This window comes from Ochotona princeps, chromosome 32 (genome assembly GCF_030435755.1).
Source record: "Ochotona princeps isolate mOchPri1 chromosome 32, mOchPri1.hap1, whole genome shotgun sequence".
In the NCBI taxonomy this organism is placed as follows: Eukaryota; Metazoa; Chordata; class Mammalia; order Lagomorpha; family Ochotonidae; genus Ochotona; species Ochotona princeps.
Window position 1 is genome coordinate 1627195 of NC_080863.1, and position 19039 is coordinate 1646233.

Consider the following 19039-nt stretch of genomic DNA (forward strand, 5'->3'; position numbering starts at 1 on the left):
TTTATTTTCACCTCCAGGGAAGGCTAGGCCACTGCGGTCATTTCCTCGTCCGTGTCACTCGACTCCTCCCTCAGCTCCAGCGCTCCTAAGCCTCCATCCAACCTCTCACCCACGGTCACAGTCGCCGCCTTCTTGCACTTCTTGGGAATGGCGTCACTGGCACAAATTTTTCTCATCTTAATGTTCGGCAACTTCTTCAGGTCAAAGTCCCATTCCCTGGACAGAGGAGAGCAGAGTGGTGGGGGCTTGGAAGGCAGAGCCAAGACAGTCACCGTGCCAGCAGAGGGAGACGGCTTGGAAGCTCACCAGGAGTGAGCTGGAAACGCAGTCACTATAGCAGATCTGCACGAATCTGACCCACATCAGCAGTTTCAAAACGGACACAGAAAAGTGTTAGTAGAAGGTGTCTCTACTCCTTTCTCTTAACCCGCTAACCCACAGCCGCACTCTGCCAGGCCACATGCTCACAAGGTCTCCCCAGGCAGAAGCATGTTGGATTGGGCAGATCCCAGAGACAAGCCAGGCACAGGGCACAGAGCTGCAGTGGCCAAGCAACCATTTCTAACAATAACAGTATTTTCTGTGACAATTCCCTGTTCAGATGGAGACGGCCAGGAACTGAACCCCACCAGCAAAGATTACAGAGCAGGCCTGCGGGTCTCATTGCCACTGTCACTTGGAGAAAACCGATTGTGCAGCGTGTTTTACAACTAAGATGCACATTTCATATTTGAGTAACTAATACTATTTAGACAAAATTATTTACAGTACAAAAAGCTATCTAAGTTATAAGACCCATGTATGCACGAACTTACATGGGAACTGCTTTTTAAATGATGGATGGGGGCTGGTATAGTGGCATAGTGGGTTAGTCTGCAGCCTGCGGCTCTTGTAGCCTACATGGGTATTGGTTCATGTCCCAGGGGTTCCACATCCAATCCAGCTTTCTGCTGATGGCCTGAGAAGGCAGCAGAGGCCCCCCCCTCACCCACGCGGGAACTCCCGGCTCCTGAGAGCTAAGCTCATCAGGCCGTTTGGGCCTTTCAGGGAGGCAATCAGTTAATGGAAGATCTGTGTTTCCTCTGTGCAATCTTTCAATTTAAATGAGATTAATTTTATTAGCTAGTTTATTTTCTAGGAATTCATAATCTAAGTTAACCATCAAACAAGTTCAGTACATATCTGTCTGAAAGGCAGAGATAGAAAGGAGAGACAGAGCTAAGGGCTGCTCACTCCTGAAGTGGCCAGAATGGCTGGAACTGTGCCTAGTGAGCAGAGGAACCAGGTGATGTTAAGGCCTCCCACGCGGAGCAGGGGTCAGGGACTTGGGCCATCGGCTGCTGCTTTCCCCAGACCATTAGCAGGGAGCAGCATACAGGATGCTGGTACCTCAGGTGGAGGCTTAACCTACAACACCATGGTGCCAGCCAGCCCCAGCTTAATAATAAACATTACTACTGATTTCAAAGTAATTGTGATCAAGACAAAATTTCAGACCAATCATTTTGGTAAAGACCAAAATCACTACTAAATGTCTTTAAAGTCAAAAACCAAGCTGAAATCCTCCTCAGTGGACTGCCCGGTTATGAAGGGAGACAGAAGCCAGTGCTTTCCTGACACCTGACCCTTCCCACGAGGGTGCTGTGGCTGACCCACCAGGGCAGGACACAGCTCCGAGTCATCCAGTCTGCTGCATGTTAGCTTCTTAGAAACTAAGCACCAGAGAAGGATGGGATTAAGTTCTTTAAAGCACTAAACTATTTGGGAAATAAGAGATACACTGTCAGGGTTTCAGCTCAGCCTCAGGCAGGCCTGGCTTGGCTGTGGGCCGCAGTCTGGGAGGTGAGCTCACTTACTGGTGGACAGCAGGTCCTCCACTCTCTGCTGGCTACTCCTGGGAACAAGGTCAGGGGGAGGCATGCCCCCTCTGTAAGTTCTGCTGCGGGCAGGGATCGAAGCCTGCAAGGCCGGCCTCTGGGCCTCGTGGCCATAGACCACGGGGACGGAGAGCCACAGGCCTGTGTTCATGAGGGTTTGCTGGCCTCGCCCAGGCTGACCAGCTCCTAGGAGGAGAGCAGCCAACACACTCAGGGAACTGATGTTGGAACTGGCAGGTCACCTCACTCAGGTTCATGTCATGCTTGATCTGCACACAGAAACAAAAATGGACCGAGGGAGTTGCAGTGTGTCGTGTGTTATTCATTCTTAATTCTGCCTGTTTCTGAGTGAGTGCCCGTCTCAGCCTTGCACCTTGCAGGCCTGCTGTGTGCTGCCATGGGACACCAGGTCATTATGATTTTCGCAATGTTCAGATAACTGCTACTTCAGCTAACACAGCAAAGGTGAAAAGGAACTCCTGACTGTCTTCCAGTTACAACATCTAAACTGCAAAGGGAAGTTGTTTACATGTTTATATACACTTTCATAGGAACAATAAAAGAAACACTCACCTGAATGTCTTCAGGTTATCTGCATTTAAAATGTCTGGAATCTCTGAGAACAAAAATATTTTGTATGTATGCATTAGGTAAAATTTACTATTTTACATCACTTTATATTCCTTGGATTCAGCTAGTGCTTATGTGGCTGTAATTAACATGAAAACTATAAATGCTTCACTTTAAGGTTATATTGACTTTTTAAAAGATTTGAAATAATGCCATGTGTCTGTAGGCCCCTCCCACGTGGGAACATGGAGGCGGCTCCTGGCTTCTGATGGGCTCAGCTGCAGCCATGCAGCCCTTTGGGAGTGAACCAATGGGTAGAATCTCTTTTCTCCCAGATTCTCCTCTCTATAAATCGATCTTTCAAATAAAAATAAATCTTGAATAGTTTGAATAACACAATTATGCCACGCTGTAGGAGTACAGCGTGCAAGGAGCAGCGTCATCATCAGACTGTCCTGCCCACATCTGCAGCCCAGGCCAGGCTCCTTTTCAGCCAGTCTTAGAGACAGCCAAGGTCACGGCGAACTGCAGGCTTCCCGTTGTGCGGCAGCCAGAACCACTTGCCAAGTGCACGTGGCAGTAATGTTGTGTGCTGCCATCCGCCCATACCCTCCGAGCTTTATCCATTTACTACAAACACGAAAGCATTCTTCTTCCATGGCTGAGTATTTATGTGTATAAATTCTACATATCAATTCATACATCAAATGGAAGCTGCAGAAACAGAAGAGTATTAACACAGCAGGATGCAATCCAGCAGCAGGTACCATGAGCAACACTGAGACACACAGGAAACATGCAAAGCCTATGCTACATAGGCACAGCTGTTCAAGACTGGCTTCACAATTCACACGTTATGAGCAAGTGGCTACCATCTAAAGCCATCAAATACATATGCTCACAAATCGATGGCAACAGGACACAAAGATGGTAAACAAGTGCCTTGCCTTGCCTTGCCTTGCCTTGCCTTGCCTTGCCTTGCCTTGCCTTGCCTTGCCTTGCCTTGCCTTGCCTTGCCTTGCCTTGCCTTGCCTTGCCTTGCCTTGCCTTGCCTTGCCTTGCCTTGCCTTGCCTTGCCTTGCCTTGCCTTGCCTTGCCTTGCCTTGCCTTGCCTTGCCTTGCCTTGCCTTGCCTTGCCTTGCCTTGCCTTGCCTTGCCTTGCCTTGCCTTGCCTTGCCTTGCCTTGCCTTGCCTTGCCTTGCCTTGCCTTGCCTTGCCTTGCCTTGCCTTGCCTTGCCTTGCCTTGCCTTGCCTTGCCTTGCCTTGCCTTGCCTTGCCTTGCCTTGCCTTGCCTTGCCTTGCCTTGCCTTGCCTTGCCTTGCCTTGCCTTGCCTTGCCTTGCCTTGCCTTGCCTTGCCTTGCCTTGCCTTGCCTTGCCTTGCCTTGCCTTGCCTTGCCTTGCCTTGCCTTGCCTTGCCTTGCCTTGCCTTGCCTTGCCTTGCCTTGCCTTGCCTTGCCTTGCCTTGCCTTGCCTTGCCTTGCCTTGCCTTGCCTTGCCTTGCCTTGCCTTGCCTTGCCTTGCCTTGCCTTGCCTTGCCTTGCCTTGCCTTGCCTTGCCTTGCCTTGCCTTGCCTTGCCTTGCCTTGCCTTGCCTTGCCTTGCCTTGCCTTGCCTTGCCTTGCCTTGCCTTGCCTTGCCTTGCCTTGCCTTGCCTTGCCTTGCCTTGCCTTGCCTTGCCTTGCCTTGCCTTGCCTTGCCTTGCCTTGCCTTGCCTTGCCTTGCCTTGCCTTGCCTTGCCTTGCCTTGCCTTGCCTTGCCTTGCCTTGCCTTGCCTTGCCTTGCCTTGCCTTGCCTTGCCTTGCCTTGCCTTGCCTTGCCTTGCCTTGCCTTGCCTTGCCTTGCCTTGCCTTGCCTTGCCTTGCCTTGCCTTGCCTTGCCTTGCCTTGCCTTGCCTTGCCTTGCCTTGCCTTGCCTTGCCTTGCCTTGCCTTGCCTTGCCTTGCCTTGCCTTGCCTTGCCTTGCCTTGCCTTGCCTTGCCTTGCCTTGCCTTGCCTTGCCTTGCCTTGCCTTGCCTTGCCTTGCCTTGCCTTGCCTTGCCTTGCCTTGCCTTGCCTTGCCTTGCCTTGCCTTGCCTTGCCTTGCCTTGCCTTGCCTTGCCTTGCCTTGCCTTGCCTTGCCTTGCCTTGCCTTGCCTTGCCTTGCCTTGCCTTGCCTTGCCTTGCCTTGCCTTGCCTTGCCTTGCCTTGCCTTGCCTTGCCTTGCCTTGCCTTGCCTTGCCTTGCCTTGCCTTGCCTTGCCTTGCCTTGCCTTGCCTTGCCTTGCCTTGCCTTGCCTTGCCTTGCCTTGCCTTGCCTTGCCTTGCCTTGCCTTGCCTTGCCTTGCCTTGCCTTGCCTTGCCTTGCCTTGCCTTGCCTTGCCTTGCCTTGCCTTGCCTTGCCTTGCCTTGCCTTGCCTTGCCTTGCCTTGCCTTGCCTTGCCTTGCCTTGCCTTGCCTTGCCTTGCCTTGCCTTGCCTTGCCTTGCCTTGCCTTGCCTTGCCTTGCCTTGCCTTGCCTTGCCTTGCCTTGCCTTGCCTTGCCTTGCCTTGCCTTGCCTTGCCTTGCCTTGCCTTGCCTTGCCTTGCCTTGCCTTGCCTTGCCTTGCCTTGCCTTGCCTTGCCTTGCCTTGCCTTGCCTTGCCTTGCCTTGCCTTGCCTTGCCTTGCCTTGCCTTGCCTTGCCTTGCCTTGCCTTGCCTTGCCTTGCCTTGCCTTGCCTTGCCTTGCCTTGCCTTGCCTTGCCTTGCCTTGCCTTGCCTTGCCTTGCCTTGCCTTGCCTTGCCTTGCCTTGCCTTGCCTTGCCTTGCCTTGCCTTGCCTTGCCTTGCCTTGCCTTGCCTTGCCTTGCCTTGCCTTGCCTTGCCTTGCCTTGCCTTGCCTTGCCTTGCCTTGCCTTGCCTTGCCTTGCCTTGCCTTGCCTTGCCTTGCCTTGCCTTGCCTTGCCTTGCCTTGCCTTGCCTTGCCTTGCCTTGCCTTGCCTTGCCTTGCCTTGCCTTGCCTTGCCTTGCCTTGCCTTGCCTTGCCTTGCCTTGCCTTGCCTTGCCTTGCCTTGCCTTGCCTTGCCTTGCCTTGCCTTGCCTTGCCTTGCCTTGCCTTGCCTTGCCTTGCCTTGCCTTGCCTTGCCTTGCCTTGCCTTGCCTTGCCTTGCCTTGCCTTGCCTTGCCTTGCCTTGCCTTGCCTTGCCTTGCCTTGCCTTGCCTTGCCTTGCCTTGCCTTGCCTTGCCTTGCCTTGCCTTGCCTTGCCTTGCCTTGCCTTGCCTTGCCTTGCCTTGCCTTGCCTTGCCTTGCCTTGCCTTGCCTTGCCTTGCCTTGCCTTGCCTTGCCTTGCCTTGCCTTGCCTTGCCTTGCCTTGCCTTGCCTTGCCTTGCCTTGCCTTGCCTTGCCTTGCCTTGCCTTGCCTTGCCTTGCCTTGCCTTGCCTTGCCTTGCCTTGCCTTGCCTTGCCTTGCCTTGCCTTGCCTTGCCTTGCCTTGCCTTGCCTTGCCTTGCCTTGCCTTGCCTTGCCTTGCCTTGCCTTGCCTTGCCTTGCCTTGCCTTGCCTTGCCTTGCCTTGCCTTGCCTTGCCTTGCCTTGCCTTGCCTTGCCTTGCCTTGCCTTGCCTTGCCTTGCCTTGCCTTGCCTTGCCTTGCCTTGCCTTGCCTTGCCTTGCCTTGCCTTGCCTTGCCTTGCCTTGCCTTGCCTTGCCTTGCCTTGCCTTGCCTTGCCTTGCCTTGCCTTGCCTTGCCTTGCCTTGCCTTGCCTTGCCTTGCCTTGCCTTGCCTTGCCTTGCCTTGCCTTGCCTTGCCTTGCCTTGCCTTGCCTTGCCTTGCCTTGCCTTGCCTTGCCTTGCCTTGCCTTGCCTTGCCTTGCCTTGCCTTGCCTTGCCTTGCCTTGCCTTGCCTTGCCTTGCCTTGCCTTGCCTTGCCTTGCCTTGCCTTGCCTTGCCTTGCCTTGCCTTGCCTTGCCTTGCCTTGCCTTGCCTTGCCTTGCCTTGCCTTGCCTTGCCTTGCCTTGCCTTGCCTTGCCTTGCCTTGCCTTGCCTTGCCTTGCCTTGCCTTGCCTTGCCTTGCCTTGCCTTGCCTTGCCTTGCCTTGCCTTGCCTTGCCTTGCCTTGCCTTGCCTTGCCTTGCCTTGCCTTGCCTTGCCTTGCCTTGCCTTGCCTTGCCTTGCCTTGCCTTGCCTTGCCTTGCCTTGCCTTGCCTTGCCTTGCCTTGCCTTGCCTTGCCTTGCCTTGCCTTGCCTTGCCTTGCCTTGCCTTGCCTTGCCTTGCCTTGCCTTGCCTTGCCTTGCCTTGCCTTGCCTTGCCTTGCCTTGCCTTGCCTTGCCTTGCCTTGCCTTGCCTTGCCTTGCCTTGCCTTGCCTTGCCTTGCCTTGCCTTGCCTTGCCTTGCCTTGCCTTGCCTTGCCTTGCCTTGCCTTGCCTTGCCTTGCCTTGCCTTGCCTTGCCTTGCCTTGCCTTGCCTTGCCTTGCCTTGCCTTGCCTTGCCTTGCCTTGCCTTGCCTTGCCTTGCCTTGCCTTGCCTTGCCTTGCCTTGCCTTGCCTTGCCTTGCCTTGCCTTGCCTTGCCTTGCCTTGCCTTGCCTTGCCTTGCCTTGCCTTGCCTTGCCTTGCCTTGCCTTGCCTTGCCTTGCCTTGCCTTGCCTTGCCTTGCCTTGCCTTGCCTTGCCTTGCCTTGCCTTGCCTTGCCTTGCCTTGCCTTGCCTTGCCTTGCCTTGCCTTGCCTTGCCTTGCCTTGCCTTGCCTTGCCTTGCCTTGCCTTGCCTTGCCTTGCCTTGCCTTGCCTTGCCTTGCCTTGCCTTGCCTTGCCTTGCCTTGCCTTGCCTTGCCTTGCCTTGCCTTGCCTTGCCTTGCCTTGCCTTGCCTTGCCTTGCCTTGCCTTGCCTTGCCTTGCCTTGCCTTGCCTTGCCTTGCCTTGCCTTGCCTTGCCTTGCCTTGCCTTGCCTTGCCTTGCCTTGCCTTGCCTTGCCTTGCCTTGCCTTGCCTTGCCTTGCCTTGCCTTGCCTTGCCTTGCCTTGCCTTGCCTTGCCTTGCCTTGCCTTGCCTTGCCTTGCCTTGCCTTGCCTTGCCTTGCCTTGCCTTGCCTTGCCTTGCCTTGCCTTGCCTTGCCTTGCCTTGCCTTGCCTTGCCTTGCCTTGCCTTGCCTTGCCTTGCCTTGCCTTGCCTTGCCTTGCCTTGCCTTGCCTTGCCTTGCCTTGCCTTGCCTTGCCTTGCCTTGCCTTGCCTTGCCTTGCCTTGCCTTGCCTTGCCTTGCCTTGCCTTGCCTTGCCTTGCCTTGCCTTGCCTTGCCTTGCCTTGCCTTGCCTTGCCTTGCCTTGCCTTGCCTTGCCTTGCCTTGCCTTGCCTTGCCTTGCCTTGCCTTGCCTTGCCTTGCCTTGCCTTGCCTTGCCTTGCCTTGCCTTGCCTTGCCTTGCCTTGCCTTGCCTTGCCTTGCCTTGCCTTGCCTTGCCTTGCCTTGCCTTGCCTTGCCTTGCCTTGCCTTGCCTTGCCTTGCCTTGCCTTGCCTTGCCTTGCCTTGCCTTGCCTTGCCTTGCCTTGCCTTGCCTTGCCTTGCCTTGCCTTGCCTTGCCTTGCCTTGCCTTGCCTTGCCTTGCCTTGCCTTGCCTTGCCTTGCCTTGCCTTGCCTTGCCTTGCCTTGCCTTGCCTTGCCTTGCCTTGCCTTGCCTTGCCTTGCCTTGCCTTGCCTTGCCTTGCCTTGCCTTGCCTTGCCTTGCCTTGCCTTGCCTTGCCTTGCCTTGCCTTGCCTTGCCTTGCCTTGCCTTGCCTTGCCTTGCCTTGCCTTGCCTTGCCTTGCCTTGCCTTGCCTTGCCTTGCCTTGCCTTGCCTTGCCTTGCCTTGCCTTGCCTTGCCTTGCCTTGCCTTGCCTTGCCTTGCCTTGCCTTGCCTTGCCTTGCCTTGCCTTGCCTTGCCTTGCCTTGCCTTGCCTTGCCTTGCCTTGCCTTGCCTTGCCTTGCCTTGCCTTGCCTTGCCTTGCCTTGCCTTGCCTTGCCTTGCCTTGCCTTGCCTTGCCTTGCCTTGCCTTGCCTTGCCTTGCCTTGCCTTGCCTTGCCTTGCCTTGCCTTGCCTTGCCTTGCCTTGCCTTGCCTTGCCTTGCCTTGCCTTGCCTTGCCTTGCCTTGCCTTGCCTTGCCTTGCCTTGCCTTGCCTTGCCTTGCCTTGCCTTGCCTTGCCTTGCCTTGCCTTGCCTTGCCTTGCCTTGCCTTGCCTTGCCTTGCCTTGCCTTGCCTTGCCTTGCCTTGCCTTGCCTTGCCTTGCCTTGCCTTGCCTTGCCTTGCCTTGCCTTGCCTTGCCTTGCCTTGCCTTGCCTTGCCTTGCCTTGCCTTGCCTTGCCTTGCCTTGCCTTGCCTTGCCTTGCCTTGCCTTGCCTTGCCTTGCCTTGCCTTGCCTTGCCTTGCCTTGCCTTGCCTTGCCTTGCCTTGCCTTGCCTTGCCTTGCCTTGCCTTGCCTTGCCTTGCCTTGCCTTGCCTTGCCTTGCCTTGCCTTGCCTTGCCTTGCCTTGCCTTGCCTTGCCTTGCCTTGCCTTGCCTTGCCTTGCCTTGCCTTGCCTTGCCTTGCCTTGCCTTGCCTTGCCTTGCCTTGCCTTGCCTTGCCTTGCCTTGCCTTGCCTTGCCTTGCCTTGCCTTGCCTTGCCTTGCCTTGCCTTGCCTTGCCTTGCCTTGCCTTGCCTTGCCTTGCCTTGCCTTGCCTTGCCTTGCCTTGCCTTGCCTTGCCTTGCCTTGCCTTGCCTTGCCTTGCCTTGCCTTGCCTTGCCTTGCCTTGCCTTGCCTTGCCTTGCCTTGCCTTGCCTTGCCTTGCCTTGCCTTGCCTTGCCTTGCCTTGCCTTGCCTTGCCTTGCCTTGCCTTGCCTTGCCTTGCCTTGCCTTGCCTTGCCTTGCCTTGCCTTGCCTTGCCTTGCCTTGCCTTGCCTTGCCTTGCCTTGCCTTGCCTTGCCTTGCCTTGCCTTGCCTTGCCTTGCCTTGCCTTGCCTTGCCTTGCCTTGCCTTGCCTTGCCTTGCCTTGCCTTGCCTTGCCTTGCCTTGCCTTGCCTTGCCTTGCCTTGCCTTGCCTTGCCTTGCCTTGCCTTGCCTTGCCTTGCCTTGCCTTGCCTTGCCTTGCCTTGCCTTGCCTTGCCTTGCCTTGCCTTGCCTTGCCTTGCCTTGCCTTGCCTTGCCTTGCCTTGCCTTGCCTTGCCTTGCCTTGCCTTGCCTTGCCTTGCCTTGCCTTGCCTTGCCTTGCCTTGCCTTGCCTTGCCTTGCCTTGCCTTGCCTTGCCTTGCCTTGCCTTGCCTTGCCTTGCCTTGCCTTGCCTTGCCTTGCCTTGCCTTGCCTTGCCTTGCCTTGCCTTGCCTTGCCTTGCCTTGCCTTGCCTTGCCTTGCCTTGCCTTGCCTTGCCTTGCCTTGCCTTGCCTTGCCTTGCCTTGCCTTGCCTTGCCTTGCCTTGCCTTGCCTTGCCTTGCCTTGCCTTGCCTTGCCTTGCCTTGCCTTGCCTTGCCTTGCCTTGCCTTGCCTTGCCTTGCCTTGCCTTGCCTTGCCTTGCCTTGCCTTGCCTTGCCTTGCCTTGCCTTGCCTTGCCTTGCCTTGCCTTGCCTTGCCTTGCCTTGCCTTGCCTTGCCTTGCCTTGCCTTGCCTTGCCTTGCCTTGCCTTGCCTTGCCTTGCCTTGCCTTGCCTTGCCTTGCCTTGCCTTGCCTTGCCTTGCCTTGCCTTGCCTTGCCTTGCCTTGCCTTGCCTTGCCTTGCCTTGCCTTGCCTTGCCTTGCCTTGCCTTGCCTTGCCTTGCCTTGCCTTGCCTTGCCTTGCCTTGCCTTGCCTTGCCTTGCCTTGCCTTGCCTTGCCTTGCCTTGCCTTGCCTTGCCTTGCCTTGCCTTGCCTTGCCTTGCCTTGCCTTGCCTTGCCTTGCCTTGCCTTGCCTTGCCTTGCCTTGCCAGACATACAGACATACAGACATACAGACATACAGACATACAGACATACAGACATACAGACATACAGACATACAGACATACAGACATACAGACATACAGACATACAGACATACAGACATACAGACTTTATTGGCCAGCCAGAGTTACAGCCAGGGTTGGGATAAACTTTTGCATTTCCTGGTTCATTGATCAACCGGTTGCAGCAGCTAGGGATGGACCAAGCCAAGCCAGCAGTTTTATCTACACTTCCCAGGACGCTCGGGGGCCATCCACACTGCTCTTCCCAGGCATCTTAGCATGAAGTCAATGTTGATCAGCCGAGACTTGATCCAGAGCCCATATGGCTGCTGGCACTGAGGCAGCAGCTTGTTCGGTACACCACAAAGCTGGCCTGCATGACATTTACAGAGAAGCCCAAGAAGTGTACTTCTTAGGTACAATCATTTTTACTTGGGAAGTTAAGAAGTGAAACAGCATTCTCAGGCCCTGACAGCCTTTTGGTAGCCGCCAGCTGGTGGCTTAGCAAGTCTTCTGAAGTATCCACCTCTGCCTTTCTTCAGACAGTGTTGCCAGACCAATAATGCTACCTTTGGGAAATGTAAGACCAGTGACAGCAAGTGTGACAAGAAAAGGAACAATATTGGCAAAAGCAGCAGTCACGGGGCAGGTGCCTGGGAAAGCAGTGGAGGATGGTCCGAGAACTTCCAGCTCCTGATGCCTTGTGGGCACCCAGATGAAGTGCCTGGACGTGACCTAGCCCACCCTGGCCACTGTGGCCATTTAAGAAGTAACGGAAGATTGATGGAAGACCTTGCCAATGAATCTTGAGCACGTACTACAAAAATCAGGACGATGAGGATGATGTAATGCTCAAAAAAGCCTCACACGCACGTGAGGACTGAACCATGAGACAGGTGCCAGCAGGAACACACCATCACCACGCCATCATCCCGGAACTGCCGGACCTGACCGAGCGCTCGGAGTACACACAAAGGAAGGGAAAGCAAGAAAAATGAAACTGCAGTACAGCTTCGAAGCGACAGGTGTGGCCCCGTGGCGCGAGCAGGACACCCAGCACGCCGGCACACGCACCCAGGCCGTAGCTCTCGTACTGCTGCCGCTCTCGCCCCAGCGTCTGCTTGATGGCGGCCTCCCGGGAGAAGTGGCGCCTTCCCTGCCTGTCTTTGATGCTGTTATGTAACTCAATCTGCTCCAGCTCACTGCTGAATCGATTTAAGTACCTGAAACACACAATTTGCATTCCCGTAAGACACAGCAGGGCCTACGTGCGTTCATGCGTTCATTGAGCGTTCACTCCTCAGCCTTTACTGGTCCTTTAGATTTCCGTATCCTGTGCATTCTTATCCGGGGGAGGGACAGAGACCTAAGGACAACCTGACCATTTCTTCAACTTCAGTGACAATGTCAAAGTGCTACAGAAGGATCCGTTGGACCACGGACCCTCACATGCCCATAACCAAGTCAGGACTGGCACTGTGGTGCAGTACATTAAGCCCCTGCCTGCAATGCTGGCGTCCCACACAGGTACCAGAGAGTCCCAGCCACTCCACTTGGGATCCAGCCCCTTCTAACGTGCCTGGGAAAGCAGTGGAAGATGGCTCCAAAGCCCTTGGGCCCCTGGATTCATATGGGAGATGCGGATGAAGCTGGTTGGTGGCTTTGGCCACCAAGGCCATCTGGGGCGTCAACCAGATGGAAGGCCTGTGCCTGCCCCGTTCTCTCAAACACATAAACCAATCACACCGCCTCACCCGCCCAAGCAACGCCCTCCTCCCCTGGGCTTCCTGGACTAACAAACACCTCACCGGCTGCCATCTCTTTACTCCTCTCAATGAAGACTTGGCACAGCACCTCTTCCCTCTCCGTTGTCCTGTGACTCAGCAGCACCTCTTGCCTAGATCGCCTCGCTGTCCTGGCAGGGGTCTCCTGGACACAACCTGCTACTCCCGGCACTAGAACCCCTCTCAAGTGCAGTCCAGGGGCCTTACAAAGAGCTTCTAGTGGCTACTCCTGTCCTCAGAGGAGGTCCAAATTCTAACCCAAGTGACACTGGACACCCTTCATAAGCTGGTTGGCAATTATCGTGCCTGCCACACTGCCCTCCTTGAAGCGATTGTTTCAGTCATGCTAAACATTGGGCCAATCACTACCATGTCTCCACTGCTCACCTCTGGCTTTAACCCACTGCCTTGGGCTGAAAACTGTTCAGACTGCCTGCCCTCCTCCTCAGCCTCTGCCGGCGTGGTGCCAGCTTAGACAGCACCCGAGTCGGAGGCCCTGACGGTGGTAAACCCGCTCCTCCTGGGGCCACGCGAGCCCCGACTCCCCGTCTCTCCTGGAGGACCTGGAGTTTGCTCGCATGCCTGTGCTTACCTTTCAATCAAGTCACAGGCATCCTTCTTCGAATAGCTCTTCTTCCGGGGCTCAAGGTGACTCTGAAACCACTGCAGCTTCTCCCCTGGGAACAAGCAGCACATGGCTGAAAGAGGAACTATTGCACTGTAATTCTCAATTTCAACACAAATGGAACCATGTTACATATGGTTCTTTACACAGTCTTGTAAGAGCTCAGAGCTAATCAAATGAAGTCAATTTGTCACATTTTCATAAAAAGAAACGAAAAGATGTTCTGTATACATTTATGTAGTGTAGATACACAGTAATCAAGTTTTTCACATTTAGTTAAGTTCTGTCTCGGCTTTCTAAAATAAACTGAAACTCCAATGCACACGTTATCTGCTGTACGGGTAATGAGGTGCGGGGCGTGTCAGCAGCTTCCCGTCCTAGAGGGTCAGTACCATCAGTCCCAACCGCAGGTCAGAGTCACAGCTGCCCAGAGCCACCAAGCAAGCGCCTTACACTGACACCACATTCTGTGCATGTGAACGCGAGATGCCTCAGGGCTACCAGAATCCATTCATACAAGTAACCCTGACTGAGGATCGATTTCAGTAAGATTTCCTTAAGAAAACGGGGGGGGGGGGGGGGGGTTACAATATGGCACAGCAAATTAAGCTGCCAGCACAGGTTCCAGCCCTAGCTGCTCCACTTCCAATCCAGCTCCCTGCGCCTAGGAGAGCAAAGGCGAGTGTGCAGGCCCCTGTACCCACGCAGGCAGCGTGCTGAAGCTCTGTCGCAGGAGGCCCCTGCAGCCACGCAGGCAGCGTGCTGAAGCTCTGTCGCAGGAGGCCCCTGCAGCCACGCAGGCAGCGTGCTGAAGCTCTGTCGCAGGAGGCCCCTGCAGCCACGCAGGCAGCGTGCTGAAGCTCTGTCGCAGGAGGCCCCTGTACCCACGCAGGCAGCGTGCTGAAGCTCTGTCGCAGGAGGCCCCTGTACCCACGCAGGCAGCGTGCTGAAGCTCTGTCGCAGGAGGCCCCTGCAGCCACGCAGGAAGGGACACAGAGGGGGGAGGCCTGCCTTTCATTTCTCTGCAATGCTGCCTTTCAAATAACTAAAAAATTTTTTAAATAAAGCAAAAAACAATGATTTCTCAATATACAACCTTGCCAGAAGTATTACCCTATTTCCTGGTGAAGCCTCAGAGACTGGGGAATCAAAAATCTTTGTTTTTTTAAATAAAGCCATTTTTGAAGCTCAAACCTATCAGCAAAAATTTACCAACAATGTATTTACCCAAAATAAGAGACACTGAATATACCACAGATGTGTGTCTACATTATTCAACATGAACCATGGCAAAATGGTTTTGTTTCCTTTTTTAAAAAATATTTCTATTTGAAAGGCAAATAGAGAGCTGGTCTTCCATCGCTAGTTCACTGTTCTGATAATGGCAACAGCCAGGACTGACCCGATCCAATGCCAGGAGCCAGGAGCCTCCTCTAGGTCTCCCATGTGGGTGCAGGGTCCCAAGGCTTTGGGCGGTCCTCACTGCTTTCCCAGGCCACAGAGGGAGCTGCATGGGAAGCGGGGCTGCCAGGACAGGAGCCAGTGCCCATATGGGATGCCGGCAGCACGGGGCAGAGGGTTAGCCTGCTGCGCCAGCCCCAGCCCTGAACCGCAGTTACCTAGGGCGCCAGTCACCAGCCTAACCGTGAGGAGGAGCCCAGCTGCAGACGCCTGCAGCCAGGGAGAGGTTGGCCAACAACAGGCGACAGCTTCAGCAGTGCTGAACCACCATCAGCCACCCCAGAGGTTTAACCATTTGTTCATTTAGTTCTGATAAACCAGCACCTCTGTAAAAGCATCAACACAAGGGCAGACCCTCACAATGGCCACCAGACTCAAGCCTGAGTCCACTTACCAATCAGGTTCAGACGCAAAGCCTTGTCATTCTTCAATCTTGGGGAGAAAAGGTGCGAACACATCAGAAAGCAGCCAAACCAGGTTTTATAAATCTGCTGCTCCCCCCAAAACACACACACACAGAAGACTCTCAAATCAAGCCTCCCTCCGCCCTAAACAAAGGGTACGGAAGGACTGAAGTGACCAGGCCTGCCACTCGGGAGGCCTGCCACAGTACCAGCCCCGGGCCTCAGCCGTGCCCAGCACGACAATGAGGAAGTGGAGCTCATTCTTCCCTCCACAGCCTCGCTGTACCCAGCAGATCAGTGGGAGCAACCCCTCTCCACGTGTGTGCGCTTGCCTTTCAAATGAAGAAACTATTTAAGAGGCAGTCTTATCCACAACAAAGTTTTTTTTTTAAATTTGTTCCTCACTTCCCTGTGTCTCCTGTGGTACCCCCGGTTTCCACAGCTCTCCACGGAAGCCCTGTGGACCTAATTGGATCCTTCGTCTGCGGCCACTCGGTCAGTGAGCTTGCCCAGGCTAGGGCTCGAAGCTCCCCACGGAAGCTGGGGGCTCTTCTATTTGTGCCAACATCCCTGGGCCCAACTAGCCAACTGCCCATCCTGTGCCTTTCAGTATCTGTCCACACTGTGTGCAAGTCTTATCAGCAAATGCTCACAGCCTCCCATGGCTCAGCCCCTTGCTCAGACGGAACATCTGGGAAAGCCTCCCCCTGGAGATCCACCCACAACCCCCTGTAATGTTCCTTAATCTGTTCTTTACAAACTGCTATTTGTTTTGTGGTTTAGGGGGGCTCTGTAACAGTAGCATGTCTTGATCCACTTTACCTTCAGTGCGTGGTGCACATTCAACAAGCATTTGTTAAAGTATCGGAGGGAGGGCCCACAGTGACAGGTGCGTCCCCCAGCAGCCACGCCCGCTCAGCAGGCACTCACCTCTCCTTCTTGTCTAGCCGGTGGGCCTCCCGGCTGATCTGAGCAGCCTTCCTGCTGTACGGATGGATGACCTTTTCCCGTCCTGTATTTTTTCCTTTCAGCACTTTAGGCTAAGGTCGGAAAACACAACACCTCGCGTCAGAAGCGTAAGGTTCTTCAGATGCACATTTTAAGAACAGCAATGTAACAAAACCTAACAGAAGCATCACACCAGGCATCAGGAGTTAGTATATAACTAACAGCCTTTGCTCCACTATGCCAACACAAAGCATAGTTCAGAACCACTAACAATGACCCTCAATGAACTCAGCTCCTCAACTGCTCCACCTGCAGGTAGGTAGGCAGAACACCTACCTTGGGTGCAAATTCAAGCCTTCTGCCAGTCGGGTAGGTGACAATCCCCCCCACCCCCCATAGAACTATCAGTAAGTCTTTCCTCCTACACAAACCCCTACCTTAGTCTGAATTACGCTTTCAGACTTGACTCTAATACAAACCCAAACTGACAGTGGCTTCAGCCAGCTCTTTCAATTCCTGCCTATCAGAGCTGGAGCCTCCAGCCTATGGGAGCCTCGGGGAGCCTCGAGCCTCGGGAGCCTCAGGGAGCCGGCTGCTTGTTCTCCCCCCTGTAAGCCGTACCCTATGCACTCCTAAACATTTACACGCCAGCCAGTGCAAAGGCCCACAGTACACCCACTGAACGCAGGAAAGAAACACAGGAGGGAGAACCTCCCTTTCTGAAGAGCAGGCTCTAGGAATATGCAAATTCTTTGGTTCACTTTAAAAACGTAGTCAGTTAAAGGAGACTAATAAATACCGTTTCTATTCTCTGAAATAAAGATGGGGTACACGTGGGTATAAGGGAAGTAGGGAGGTGTGAGACGCTCTGAAGGTAACCCCACCCTGCAGACACGGGTCTCAGAAAAACATGTTGCAGAGCAAGAATATGTTAAGGGACAGCTGACAGGCCAGAGCTGGGCTGATCCGAAGCCAGAAGCCAGAAGCCAGGAGCCTCTTCTGGATCTCCCACGCAGGTGTAGAGTCCCAAGGCTTTGGGCCATCCTCGTCTGCTTTCCCAGGCCACAAGCAGAGAGCTGGCTGGGAAGCCCAACATTATCCCTTAATGCTCCTGTCCCGAAAGACCCTTCACCTATTCTTTGTGAGCTCAACATTCTAGAAAACATCCAACTCAAAACTACCCTTGCTCTAGCTTACAAACCTAGCCTTTGATAAGGTGTATCTTAGGGGGGCCAGCACTGGTTTGAGTCCCAGCTGCTCCACTTCCGACCGAGCTCCCTGCTTGTGGCAGGGCAAAGCCGCGCAGGACGGCTTAGGTCCTTGGGCCTCTCACCCGCGTGGGAGACCTAAAGAAGCTCCTGGATCAGATGGGCTCAGTTCCTGCTGTTGAGGCCACTTAAGGAGTGGACCAACAGATGGAAGATCTTTGTCTCTGACTTTCAAACCAAAAGAATCGAAAAAAAAAAAAAATCTTAAAATTGTTTCCTTTGTAAAACTCTAGGCAGAATTAAAATGACCAATTCTGTTTACACATCTATTCCTTCAACAGATACACAAAATCACTTTGTTAAAACTTAGTACAGAACACACAGCCAAGACCTGTAACCCAGGTGACAGTTGGTCGGAGGTTCAAATAGAACAGACACATCACAAACCAGTCAGATACGCTTCTGTGCGTGTCTCCAGGTCGGCCTGAGGTGGCCCCAAGGAAGCCTGCCTGCAAGCCCTCCCTTCAGGTGTGGGCTGGACCTGGTAACTCATTTGATAACGAAATGGTATTTATTACAAAGGCAGGCAGAGACCCTCCAGCTGCTGGTCCATGGCTCAAATGCCTCTAACGGTTGGACTGGACCAGGTCAGGGTCAAAGTCAGGAGTCCAGAATTGTACCCCATCTCCCGACGGGCAGCCGGCAGGGGCCGAAGGAACTGAGCTGTCACCTGGCCCTGCACAGCAAGCTGCAGCTGGCCCCTGGACCAGACACCCAACAGCAGATGCAGCCCCAAACGGCCACCCTGCCCACTCGCTTTTCATCAACAGTATTTCGTAAACACAAGATATCAACCCCGAGACAGAGTATCCTAACAGGCCTCTGGCCGCCATTTGCTCAGTCCTCCTTTCTTATTTAGCTCACTGTCTTGCGTGGACACAGAACGCGGTAACAGGGCAAGGCTTCCGCTCACTAACCAACAAAGAACAGAAGCCACACACCTGCCCCGGGGCTCTAACCACTACACCTAGTCAGAATGCCGTCTCTCACAACAGAGTCTGGGCTCCAGCTTCGTGCAAATCCTGAGTGCCAGCTACAGGGCCACATCTGCGGGTGGCCACTTCCCCCCAAAGGCCTCAAGAGCTCGGCGGAGCAGCCCAGCGGGCAGCGGGCTTCCTGTGTGAGCAGCCCATCCGCTGCAGCTGGGCTGGCAAGCCAGCCTGACACCAACTGAGACACCTGGAGGCAGAAGCCATTCCCGGACACAGACAGTAACTCAACTGTTTTAACAAGCAACGGACACGACCGTGTGTGCTCAGTTAAACAGCATTACAGTTGGAAAGTGCGCAAGCACAGCACTGAGCAGAGACTCAATTTACAAACACGCACAGAGGAAAGCAAAAACGAAGCGACAAAGACTACTGCCCGGAAGAGGACCTAAGGAAAACAGGGCCGAAGACTCGTTAACTCTTAAGTACATCATACACTTCTCCGAGGAATGAACTAGTATTATCCTCCTCAAAAATATCCTACAACATAAACCTTAAGAACAACCCGCTGTTGGGGGAATACAAATGAACTCTGAAGAGCACGGGAAACTATCGGATACTGATACCGAAGAACTCCTGGGGGGTCGCAGGTGCAGGAGACCACGTGAAGGTTCTTAGCCCTCAGCCCTCTGTGGGGGTCCCGCCCGACCCGCGCCCCGAGCAGCCCGGGTCCCGCACAGCACCCCGAGTCCCGCACAGCACCCCGAGTCCCGCACAGCCAGCACAGCCAGCACCCCACGCCCCCGAGTCCCACACATCCAACACCCCGAGTCCCATACAGCCAGCACCTGACACCCCCGAGTCCCACACCCCGAGTCCTGCACAGCACCCCGAGTGCCGCAGAGCCAGCACCTGACACCCGAGTCCCACACCCCGAGCACCCCGGGTCCTGCACAGCCAGCACCCCACGCCGCGAGTCCCACACCCCGAGCACCCCGGGTCCCGCACAGCCAGCACCTGACACCCCCGAGTCCCACACCCCGAGCACCCCGGGTCCTGCACAGCACCCCGAGTGCCGCAGAGCCAGCACCCCACGCCGCGAGTCCCACACCCCGAGCACCCCGAGTCCCGCAGAGCCAGCACCTGACACCCGAGTCCCACACCCCGAGCACCCCGAGTCCCGCAGAGCCAGCACCCCACGCCGCGAGTCCCACACCCCGAGCACCCCGGGTCCCGCACACCCCGCATCCAGCACCCCGGGGATGCCCGGCCTACCATGGTGACGCGATCACTCCAACCCTCACGTGG

The 19039-nt window shown here is 54.9% G+C and overlaps 1 protein-coding gene across 1 annotated transcript; it reads right to left on the bottom strand.

Moving 5' to 3' along the window:
• Window positions 1-23: 23 nt before the first annotated feature.
• Window positions 24-19039, bottom strand: TMA16 (translation machinery associated 16 homolog). The gene is made up of 7 exons (XM_012928767.2): window positions 19007-19039; window positions 15517-15626; window positions 14577-14614; window positions 12689-12773; window positions 11387-11535; window positions 2451-2493; window positions 24-216 (listed from the first exon to the last, which is right to left on the bottom strand). Exons 1-7 carry the CDS (start codon window positions 19007-19009, stop codon window positions 24-26), a joined length of 621 nt encoding a protein of 206 aa, XP_012784221.2. The 5' UTR covers window positions 19010-19039.